We start from the raw sequence: 11,955 nt of genomic DNA, 5'->3' as shown, positions 1-11,955 counted from the left end.
TTGGTTGTAACACAATTTCACTCAACTATTAAAACTTTGAGATCAAACAATGGCACTGAGTTCTTGTCCAATATCATGACTTAATACTTGAGTTCACAAGGAATTATTCACCAAACAAGTTGTGTGGGAACCCCACAACAAAATAAGATAGCTGAGAGGAAGAATAGAGATCTACTTGAGAAGACTCAGGCACTCATGTTGCATATGAATGTACCCAAAAAATTTTGGTCATATGCAATTCTTACAGCTACCTATTTGATCAATAAGCTTCCCAATCATGTTCTAGGTTTCAGATCACCATATGAAACCCTTAAAGACAGACCTATAAACCTGTTACACTAGAAAGTATTCGGTTGCACTTGTTTTGTACAAGTGCAAACTCAACATCATGACAAATTGGATGTTAGAGCTATGAAATGTATGTTCATGGGATAATCCTTTACTCAAAAGGGATATAAATGTTTTAATCATGTCACTAACAAGTGTGTTGTATCCAGAGACGTTACTTTGAGGAAGAGACTCCATTTTTCAAAAAAAATCCTACTTCATGTGAGGGGGAGCTTCTGTGTGATTTGTTTCCATTACCTATGTGCACTGAGTCTTTTACTCATAATGATTCTCTACAAGGCAGTAGCAATCAAGAGCAAGAAGTCATGTTGGAAACCATAATCTCAACGGTCACTTAACCCAACTCACAAGGAAATGGTGATCTTGAGGCTACACTGCAACCCTTCACTCACCAACATTCTCAAGATGTTAGGATGAACCTAACTCGAGAAAGGAAGGCCCCTACCAAGTTTGTGGATTATGTTACTTATGCTTCTAGATATCCCATCTCTGAAGCAATAAGTAATCACAGTTTTTCAAATTCACATGTTGCATTCCTTACTGAAGTCTCAAATCTTGTAGAGCCTAATACCTTTCAAGAAGCCAACATTATCCCTCACTGGAGGAAAGCCATGTCTGAAGAACTTCAAGCCTTAGAGGAGAATTTCACTTAGAGTGTTGTTCAATAACCTCCAGGAAAGAAGGCAGTTGGGAGTCATCGGATTTACAAAACTAAACTCAAAGCTGATGGCTCAATAAAGAAACACAAAGCTAGGCTTTTTGCTTGTTGCTTGTGGTTTCACTCAAACATTTAGGGTTGATTACAAGGAAACCTTTGCCCCAGTGGCAAAAATGAACACAATGCGTGTGTTACTCTCTGTTGTTATCAATTATGGTTGGTCGTTATAGCAGATGGACGTTAAAATGCTTTCCTTCATGGAGAGCTTTAGGAGGAAGTATACATGCAAATTCCCCTAGGTTACTTTCAAGCATAGGACGGCATGGTGTGCAAACTGCACAAGGCAATCTATGGTTTGAAAAACAATCACCAAGAGCTTAGTATGCCAAACTTAGTTCATTGTTGGAAACAGAAGGTTTTCTTAGAAGCAATGTTGACTCTTCCTTGTTTGTATGAAATGGAACCAGTGGAAAGTTGGTGGTCCTTATTTATGTAGATAATCGTATCATCACATGTGACAATGCATCTGAAATTGAAACCTTGAAAGCCTCCTTACATCAAACATTTTCCATCAAGGACCTTGGGAAGTTGAAGTATTTCCTTGGCATTGAGATGGCAACCTCACAACGGGGTTTATTTTTAAACCAACGAAAATATGTCATAGATCTCCTTGAGTAAGCTGAGTTCACTGATTCAAAGCCAGTCGTCACCCCAATTAACAGTAAACTCAAGTTTACCATATATGGTGAAGCACTCAAGAATGTCACCTATTATCAAAGATTGGTTGGTAAGCTAATATATCTTACCCTTACTTGTCCAGACATTACTTTTGTTGTAAGCTTGGTCAGTCAATTCATGCTTGCACCCACAGTACAACATATTAATATTGTTAAAAGGATCCTACGATATCTCAAATGATCTATAGATAGGGGCATTCTTATGCGTCATAACCAGTCACTGAGATTCATGCATACACTGATGCTAACTGGGCAGGCAGTGTAAGTGACAGGAAATCCACCACTGGTTATTGCACATTTGTTGGAGGTAACATTGTCACTTGGAAAAGTAAGAAACAACAAGTCATTTCTCGCTCTAGTGCTGAAGCTGAGTATCAAGCCATGGCTGCCACTGCATGTGAATTAATTTGGCTCAAAGGTCTCATATTTGACCTAGGGTTCTTGAGTATAGCTCACATTTCTCTCATGTATGATAATCAGGCAACCATGCACATTGCTACCAACCCAGTTTTTCATGAAATGACCAAGCATATCAAAGTTGACTGCCACTTCATCAGGGCTTAAGTTCAGTCACAACTCATTCAAAAGATCTTCACTCACAGTCATGATCAATAGGCAGACGTGTTCACTAAAGCTCTATCGTCTTCACAATTTCAACATCTCCTAGGCAAGCTTGGCTCGACTATTCTCCTCGATCCAGCTTGAGGGGGAGTATTGAGAGTTACCAATCCTAGATACATTTGAAATCAGAAATCATGGCATGGCATTTTTTGTCAACTTTAGCTGCTTGGATGCTCAGCACCTTTTGTGTCCCTAGACAAAAAAGTGTAAATCACTTCTTAGCATTGTGTTTGGTGTAATTCCTTCAATTAAGGAGTATAGTCAGTCTCTAGGGTTTAGTCTAAAATGGTTGGTTGTAACTAGTCCTTCTTTTCCTATATATGTGTCATTGTACATTCACACAATATATGAGAAATATACAAGAAACTTAAACCATATTGCAACACAAACTCTTATATACTAATAGCAAAGAATGATTTGGCAATGAACAAAAAATTAGCAACGCCAATCATGTGATGGTTTACAAGCATCACAGGTAGCAACACCAATAATGTGATGATTCAGTGGCAGGATTGACTTATTGCATGTAGCAACACCAATCATGTGATGGTTCAATGACGGGATTGGCTAGAGATACTGCATTGCATGTAGCAACACCAATTATGTGATGGTTCATTGACAAAATTGGCTTGGGATCTACTAATTATGTGATGGTTAAGTGACGGGATTGGCTTGAGATACTGCATTGCATGTAGCAACACCAATCATGTGATGGTTTAGTGACAGAATTAGCTTGGGATACTGTACAGCATGTAGCAACACCGATCAAGTGATGGTTCAGTGACGGTATTGGCTTGGAATACTGCATTGTTGCATGTAGCAACACCAATCATGTGATGGTTTTGTAACAAGATTGGCTTGGGATATTGCATTGCATGTAGCAACACCAATCATGTGATGGCTTGGTAACGGGATTGGCTTGAGATACTACACTGCATATAGCAACACCAATCATGTGATGGTTCAGTTATGAGATTGGCTTGCAATACTATTATCGTGGCATTGCTAGCCCAAGGGACCGTCTCCAAGAGCTGGCAGCCTGGCACTGCCATGTTTTATTTTTTTTCATTTCACTTTGTGTTAGCTGGGATAAAATCTGAGCGACTGCACTTTCTTTGAAGCAAAAATATGAAGAAAACAAGTATGAAAGACGAGGACGAGATTTCGAACTCCATATACAAATAAAATTAAGAGTATGTCATCTATACACACCATCCACACTGTACAACTCATATCCTCCCAACCCAGTTACAACCTTTTCTCATCTGAACACCATGTTAAACGAGAGAATCAGGACCCCAAAAATATAATATCAACTAGAATACTGAACCAAATTGTATGCTCACTCGACGTGGTCTACCCAGCTAACACAAAATTCTGGCTAGATACTTGTTTCAGCAAAGTTACATGGAATGGCGGCCATCACCTCTATCTTTCACCGGTCGCTCGTCCTGAATTTCTTCCAAATCTTCGTCGTCTCCTCTCTTGCCTGCTTGTTCTTTCCAATATGCAACCAACTTCTTCAGCCGCATGATCTCTTTTGAAGAAACGTTTTTGCTTGGATCATTCACGATTGATCGTACTCTTGATGCATACCTGAATGTAGCATAAAGGAGTGCAAGAACAGTAGTTGTTACCTTTTGGAAAAAACATTAAGGGTCAAATGATTTGATTTTGGAAAAAGCAAATAATAAAGAGAAACATGACGTACATTAGAGAATTGTACGACTCCTCCACATTTGATTCAGCAGGAGAAACATTTACGAACATAAGCGTCTTGGCGTTACCACCAAGTGAGTCACTCATTAGCATCGTTAACTTATGGTTCCTGTACGGTATGTGTTGGCCACCAGAAGATAAAGAACTAATAACATCCCCAAGTGCTGAAAGTGACTTGTTGATGCTTTGAGCTTCTTTAAGTTGACTGCCTGAAGAGCCTGACTTCTTTATTCTTTCCGAACCAGCAAGATCCACAAAACTTAGCTACACATGATTACGTGAAAGAAAAATATTAACGAACATAATTTTAAAACAAATATTTAATTAGACCTGAAGTGAACGGAAACCAGTGTGCATCGCCTTTATTCATTTGATTTGAAATATACTGATGTACCTTTCCTCTTCCAACAGATTGAGTTTGAAGGTTGGTACTTTCAATGACAACAGAAACTATGAGGTGTGATCTTGAACTTTCTTCGTTCATCTGAGTTCCAGAAACATGCCTTCGTTCAGAACCTCTTTGAATGACACTTTTCAGTTCCTCGTGTGATGAAATTGAGAGAACTGTTACATTCTCAACCGTGACCATACCCTACCATCACAAATTAACCATTGAGTGACCTTAAAGATGTGATACTAATTATCAGATCCGAATAAAAAAAAATTAAATAACATGCATTAAGGATCAAATATGGTTAAGCAAAAATACTCTTCAGTCTAATCAGAAGACACATGCTTGTAGAATTACAAAGTATCAGAGATTTGTAAAGATATTACCTTTGAATCTTTCTTGATCTCCAATTTCAAACGCTTGGCATTTTTCGGTAAGAGAAGGTCTACAAGTGTATCTTGATACAACTCCAACATGTATGCCTGCGCAAAAAAAAAGTAGCTCAAATTACCTAGTAGTAATTAATAAAAAGAAAAAACCATTACCAAGCCTAAACAACAACAATGAATGTAATTCGTATATGTTGTCCATCTTGTAATTTGTTCCCATTTTCTTCTATTTATATGGACGTTTTTATTGTACTTACTATATAGAAGTTTCACATGTTCATAGGAAAGGAAAGCATTTAACAATCTTACCTTGCTCTTGCAAGGGTTGTAAGTGGCAACCACTAAAATTGTTCATTGTACAGAACCAACAAGATATACCTTTAGCGAAAATGAGAATTTGTTGTTCTCTCGCCTCAATATTTTAAACAGCTCTGCAGTAGCTCGTGGAGTAAGTCCAGGATTAGTTTCTGAACCGTATATGGTATATGTCTTTCCAGAACCGGTTTGCCCATACGCAAATATGCACACATTATACCCATCAATTGCAGATTGTACCAAATACTGCATTATGTGCACATAAACAAAAATGTTAGACATGATTTACAAAGTATATTCATATCAATTAAAAAAAATTAGCTCTCTTTCGATGAAACCGTTTAATACAAAGAAACTTACCCTTGTATCCTCAAATACATCCTCTTGGGTGGCATTACCATCAAATACACGATCATACATATGTTGTTTCAATTTGTCATCCTTCCATGGATGTTCAATTGTGAACTCATCTACACTTTTAACTGCATCTCTTTCCTTTTCTGTAACTTCTTTTTCACTCAAAGGTCTTAACCGACAGAAGACTCTAATCTTGCCTTTCATATCTGAAAGTATATAAATGGAAAACAAACCTCACATCAGTGATGCTAAAGGGAAAGAAAAAAAAAGGCTTGCTTAAATATTGGAAAGATTTCAAGGAGTGACAACCTTCTATAGTATTAAAATATCGCTTCCTCAAAAGTTGTTCTTCTTTGTAAAGCGCTTCTATCTCAGCTAGTTGAGCTCCTTGCATCCTCAAGATGGCAGCAGTTTGCTCGTTCTTTCTATCAATGTCCTGAAATCAAACATGAAAATTTGTTGGCAATGTCTACCATTTTCAAAACTAGAACCTTGTACATAAAATAAATATAAGAAACGAAAGAAAAAGCTTCATTAAAGAATCTGTACAGGATCATTACCTCTTTCATTTCTCTCAGTTCCTCCAATTCCTTTAAGCTACTTTGTAATTCAGCAACCTCAGAGTTTTTGGTGGCAAGAATTGACTTAAGACCTGCTAATTCTTGGTTGACTCCTTCAAGCTTCTTTTCAAGTTCGAACACTTGAAGCTTTAACACTTTGCGCTCTTGCTCAAATTTTTTCTCAATAGAATCAATCTGCATAATCAACACTCACTGAGATATTTGATTCTTCTATCGGGTACCAGAAACATAGACAATAAAAACATTAAAAAAGAAGCAACGAACCAACACCAAATTAAGATGTCAAGGGCATCACCTCAACAGATTTAGTCTTTTCGAGCCCAGATAATCTTTGCTCCAATGATATTTTTTCATCAGATAGTCTCCTTATAGTTTTTTCTTTTGCTAACAACTCCTCACCACGAAGATTTATCTCGTCTTCGAGCTTCTGCAATACCCGTGTAAGATATTGTTTTCAAAATCCCTTGTGCCTTATCATAAATCACTTGAAAGAACCAACTTAACTAAATTGATACCAAAATTTATTTTCATAAAAAACTTACGTGGTTATTTCCACCAACTTGCTGTGTTTTGTTACTTTTCTCTGCCACTTGATTACCCAAGTTCTGCAGCCTTGCTTCCAAGCTTTTTTTCTCTAGCAGTGCAGCCTAAATAGATTTGAGAATCGGTTAAAATATTTAAAGCACATTGAGTGCAAATACTGATTCTAGAAAATTAGTGATACTGACCTGAAGCGCCTTATCCTTTTCGTCACACGATGACCTAAGCCTATCATGATCACATCTAACTTCTGTCAGGTTTTGCTTCTCAGATGCCAAGGATTGTTTCAAACTTTCTAATTCTTCTTGCATTTTTGCTTCTTGTTTTTGCTTTTCACGCAATTCTTCCAGCAACTGAATTAACATAGTTTCATTCAACCACCAGATAATAGCAGTAATCAACATTTCAGCACATTTAAATCTTATTTTCTTACTTGATCAGCATTCCTCTGAGACTCTTCAACAGCTTTTGACAAATCCTGTACACGTTTTCCATACACTTCACCATCAGAGGGCTTAACATTGTTAGAAAGATCTCCAATTGTTGAACCACTAGCAGCAGTCCGAGCTTTAGTGTACCGCCGCAACATGACGTCATTTATGTGTGTTTGAAGAGCAACACAAATTTCTTCACCCTGCAAGGAAAGGAGAAATGCATATAATACAAGTCAAAGAAACTTAAGTGAAGAGGCCTATAAACCTCAAAAACGATCAATCAACAAACAGCTAATTTAGAGAGGTGCCAAAACCTGCTTAGTTTCAAATTGGAATATGTGAAGAACACCTGCAACTCTCATCTTAAAGAAAACAGCAGTATTGCTACTACCAAATTGCATTATGTCTCTTAGCTCAGCTGAATGTAGATATTCCTTTGGAACTGGACGGAAAAAATGAACCTGTGGAATGTGATATCATAATGTCTATCACGTTAAAATGAGGTGCACACACAGGAACATATACTATATTTGTATATAAACTCACCCCTCTTTTGTTGATGCCCAAAATAATTCTCCCTGGAAGAAGTCCAATGGGATCATCAATCTTGCGAACACTGAAGAAGACTGAATTCCCGTAAGGAAGTTGTCTCAGTACTCTCAAAAATTGTTGTCTTGCATCATCTTTTGTCAAACTTTCCTACAATACAATAGCAATGTCTTATATCAAAAGTATATCTCCTTCAAAGTAAAGACGTATGATTGAGGATGCATGCACAAGGAGTCACAGACAAGCAAATCAGATATCAAGATTTGTCTTCCTTTTTAAAGTAACTGTATATAAGAACTCATGCAACAGATTTCCATGCAATGAATAGCAACTTAAAGTTTTACCCCTCTGCGGTAACTTACCATTAAATGGTAACGTGAAAGAATATCAAACTCCCACTCTCGTTTTGCTCGTGTGATTGCGATTTGTCTGGGTAGGAAGCGTTCCAAAAGCGAATTCCAGTCACTGAAAAATATTAACCTCAAGTCAAGATAGAAAGACCAACTATAAATGTGACATACTCTAAAACAATAACAGATAACAAGAAGCCAAATCAAATATGGAACAAAAAAAAAAGTAGCGAGAACACTGACGTGCTTGATTCAGGATTGCGCTGAAATCCGATGTCAACCAAGATTTGCAATGCAGAAAGCTGCGCAGCATCATCTCTTCCAACAGGATAATTTCCCAGTATATAATCATGTTGCAACTATAACATAACAACATATAAAAAAACTTCGGAGGTTAACCCCTGTAGTTAAATACTACCGTAGCAATCATTGAGATAGAAGTCATATGTTCACAATTCAACTTCAGCTCTTGAAAGCAACAATTTCCTTGATGTCATTCAAAAAGCAATGACAAACCAACAGGTCAACAAACAATGCTCAAATTCTTTTTCAATGAGCTTCACCAAAGGAAAAAAAAAAACAAAGGATTAAGAAGCTCAGTAATACTTTCATAGAAATTACGCACCTGAACGTAGGACAACTGCACAAACATTGGATCTGTGACAGCTTCATCCAACTCCCGAAACAGCTTTTTCTTAAATATCAGCTTGCAATGCAATATCTCTCCTTTACTTCGATCCTTTGCTGCCTTGAATTCTGCTAATAGATCCCCTATGTACTTGTTGTCATCTAACCCAATATACTCCTCTGTGTGACAAGAAAATTAGATAAAGTTCAGTGAACCCTAACATAGGAAACCATCAGGAAGGAAAATAAAAGAATTACCATTTCCAGGATCAGGTGATTTTGAACCAGTTACAACTTTACGGCATTCAAACAGACTAAAGCTAGAAAAGGCTGACAGTTTAATTACCCCTGCAAGTTCCTGAAAGCGACATGGAAAACTATTAAAAAACATGATAGAGAAGATAGCAATAGTTATCGTTTGTGTATAACAGAACAAGAATAAAGAACTTTTTTAACAGTAAGAAACTGGGGCGGATTATTATTACAATCCTATGAGTACTTAAAGGTGATGGATCGTAATTGCAAATCAGAAATATAAACTAAACAAATTCAGTGGCAAAAGACGTTGTGACTTAGACAACAGTCAGCAACACAACCTTGGTTACCCATTCATAGTGGATAATTCAGAGTCATTATGCCATAGTCAGAATTACTGGACTTAAAAAAAAGGTTCAAGTTATTAAGCGATTGAAACAAAATTTCTTAAATAACAGTTCCCAATCCTCTTATAGTACTTCAAATGTGTGTCAAATGCACCCAGTACGTTGCTACTGTACCACCCGAAATATTTACTTTACCAGAAAGCTGTTTGCTTAGAATTTTAATTTTGTGAGAACCTACCAGAGCAATGGCTAGCCAGTTGCCACTTTGTTTGACCACAAGGCCCGTGTTGACTTCTTTATTTTTGTGATAATTTTTTCCTTTTAATCTGTTGGTACCTAAACAGATAGTTCCCATTGAAGTTGATAAGCCTACCTCAACAGCATCAGCCACTGTTGTTGCCATATCATATGTGATTTCTTCAAAGGTTTCATCCAAGAAAAACACAATTGTTGTTAGCTTTCGACCGGTTAAAAGTGCTTCAATCTCCTCGCGGCCTGGTATTGTATGCCTCGGACCAGCCTTCACAGAACGCTTCAAAGCATTTAATGTATTTACTGCTAGGACTCGAACCTCAGAGTCAATATCCACACCATGTGCGACATTGTGGACATACTCGGACAGATACCCCCCAATGTCCTTGCTCGGAGGCATAGAGGACGAACACAGATACATTAATTCCCATGCTTTGATCAAATATTGCCTGTTATACCAAAACCAACTAAGTCAACTCATGGAGCAAAGAATTGACAATGGTTTTACCACTGCCTTGTAGACACCCAAATCATATCTATCATAGAAACAAAACACTATGACTGGAAAGAAAAAGATGCATACTTATCGGGATTATTTCTTGTTTGTTTTGAAATTTGAGCAAAAAGTTCATCCCGAAGCTCTGTTCGCTTCAATGTTTGCTTAAACATCTTTCCAACAAGCTCTATACGTTCATCTAAGCTTGCTGGAGTAACTCGATCAGATGAATCAACTCCCATGTACTTCAAAATTATTTGGAACAGTTTCATTGCCCGGCTTACCACGTCATTATTTATTTTCAGTAATGATGTAGGTATTGGATCCTGTAAAAGCCCATAATTTAGTTCTTCAAGGGTTTTATATTTTAATAAAAAGAAGCATTATGAAACATAGCATGTAGTTACCTTTTGGTAGCACAACATATCCTCAAAAGTGAACTTCTCTCGGGATTGAGGACCAACGGATTTTTTCGTAAAGAATCCGCGTTTTCCAGCAGACTGAATCTGTTTCTGCATCAACCTTAAAAATCCTTCTACCTATTTTCAAAAGAAAATAATTTATATGAAAAACATAACAACTGTTGATTGCCCTAAAACAATGAGCAATAAGTAATCTATGTACTTCGAGTAATTTAATTTCAGGAACAAAAAAAACCCAAAGGAAAATGAACATTGAAATGTATGCGCACACATGTTATGTATGTTGTATAAGCATATCACCTTGATTATGAGAGAATATATGCTCCTACCTGAAATCTATCAATCAAGGGTATGGCACCAGCAAGTTCTGCCGGGATGTCCATGGATAAGGTCCTTGGTGTTCTGCAATTAACATGAGGAAAGAATGCTGCGGTCAGAGGTAGGACGGCATCATACCAAGTTAACTGCAAACTGCTCATCAGTTTTGCTAACCAGCATGTTTAAGAACCCATCTTTGTAATAGTACTATTACAATGAGACATTAAGACTGATTTCAAACAACAATTTTACAACCGGAGATACTATGCCATGCCTCGCTCTTGTTTAATTTGCTAACAAACAAAACAGGCATAATGACTTCGTAAGCAGAACAATTAAGGCATTCAATGCGAAATTTGAAGACAGGCTCAAGAGGAATATACAAGCGAACTTACTGCGGTGCCAAGCTGGAGCTATCACTGTCATAGTCATCCCCATTCGAAAATGCTGCAGCAGCAGAGCCATGTAAAGGAGTTGAATCCTCATTTCCATTGCTAGAGCTAAAAGTTCTCACACTTTGCGACATTGACGGGTTCAGGTCAATTGTCATTTCACTGCAACCCCCACAGACAGAGGCACACACTCACTTCCCAGAAACAGCTTCAGCTCCTCAAATCTTTCTAGTACGAGGTTATCTTCCTTAAGATGAACAAAAAAAAACAAACCTTATGTCCCCTGCCTATAAAATTCAGAAAAAACACAAAAACAAGTAAAAAAACACATTCATACGAAACATCACACAATCAAAACATAATCAGCGCATCCTAATAATTTCCAACGCATTAAGCGGACAGCTTTCATGGTAAGGCAGCAACATCAAGCCAGAAACGAGCAAACCCAGAAGATAAAATACCTCAAAAATCAAGAAAGCACCAACCTTTGGTCAGATTATTGCCTGCCTGCAATTGGGTCTTTGGATTTGGCTCTGAGGAGATAACAGATCGAGAGATAGAACGAACAGAGAAAAAAACCCAGAAGAAAATCAAATGTAATGTGGCATTCATAAATCGATGAAACAGGAAAACAAGAAGGTCTCTTTCTCTTTGATACTGACCTCTGCACGATTGAACGAACGGAGAGGGGAGAGAGAGAGAGGGAGGAGAGAGAGATCTGAGCTTCAAAAATCCTCAAAGACACCACTGCTTCCTGTGAAAGCAGAGAGAATCACGGGACTATAATAAACGACAAAGGCCATTTACGTAAATTCAACAAACATATATTTTTTAAAGCTTTTGCTTTTTTTGCTCGC

At 37.5% G+C, this 11,955-nt stretch overlaps 1 protein-coding gene across 9 annotated transcripts; it reads right to left on the bottom strand.

Moving 5' to 3' along the window:
• Positions 1 to 3,523: 3,523 nt before the first annotated feature.
• On the bottom strand, positions 3,524 to 11,955 carry LOC103442660 (kinesin-like protein KIN-14E). Of its 9 annotated transcripts, none has more exons than XR_011576319.1 (25): positions 11,761 to 11,955; positions 11,584 to 11,631; positions 11,102 to 11,385; positions 10,718 to 10,790; positions 10,374 to 10,505; positions 10,054 to 10,292; positions 9,592 to 9,919; positions 8,875 to 8,974; positions 8,615 to 8,796; positions 8,233 to 8,348; positions 8,002 to 8,104; positions 7,637 to 7,789; positions 7,405 to 7,551; positions 7,090 to 7,290; positions 6,845 to 7,009; positions 6,659 to 6,763; positions 6,412 to 6,543; positions 6,096 to 6,290; positions 5,845 to 5,971; positions 5,539 to 5,741; positions 5,173 to 5,424; positions 4,861 to 4,956; positions 4,478 to 4,675; positions 4,076 to 4,347; positions 3,524 to 3,960 (listed from the first exon to the last, which is right to left on the bottom strand). XR_011576319.1 is itself a non-coding variant. In XM_029094266.2 (25 exons), the coding sequence occupies exons 3-25, from the start codon at positions 11,254 to 11,256 to the stop codon at positions 3,768 to 3,770; spliced, it is 3,798 nt and encodes a 1,265-aa protein (XP_028950099.1). In that variant the 5' UTR covers positions 11,257 to 11,385; positions 11,584 to 11,631; positions 11,761 to 11,955; the 3' UTR covers positions 3,524 to 3,767. The 9 variants fall into 9 exon arrangements, 7 of the variants coding, with proteins under 7 accessions (XP_028950099.1, XP_070670220.1, XP_008379689.2 ...); XM_029094266.2 differs by having other exon boundaries at positions 5,242 to 5,424; XM_070814119.1 differs by having other exon boundaries at positions 5,242 to 5,424; positions 11,560 to 11,631; positions 11,761 to 11,879.

The sequence above is a fragment of the Malus domestica genome, chromosome 15, assembly GCF_042453785.1.
Source record: "Malus domestica chromosome 15, GDT2T_hap1".
NCBI lineage: Eukaryota > Viridiplantae > Streptophyta > Magnoliopsida > Rosales > Rosaceae > Malus > Malus domestica.
The sequence above is the reverse complement of the archived record's forward strand: the minus strand, read 5'-3'. Positions and strand labels throughout refer to the sequence as shown.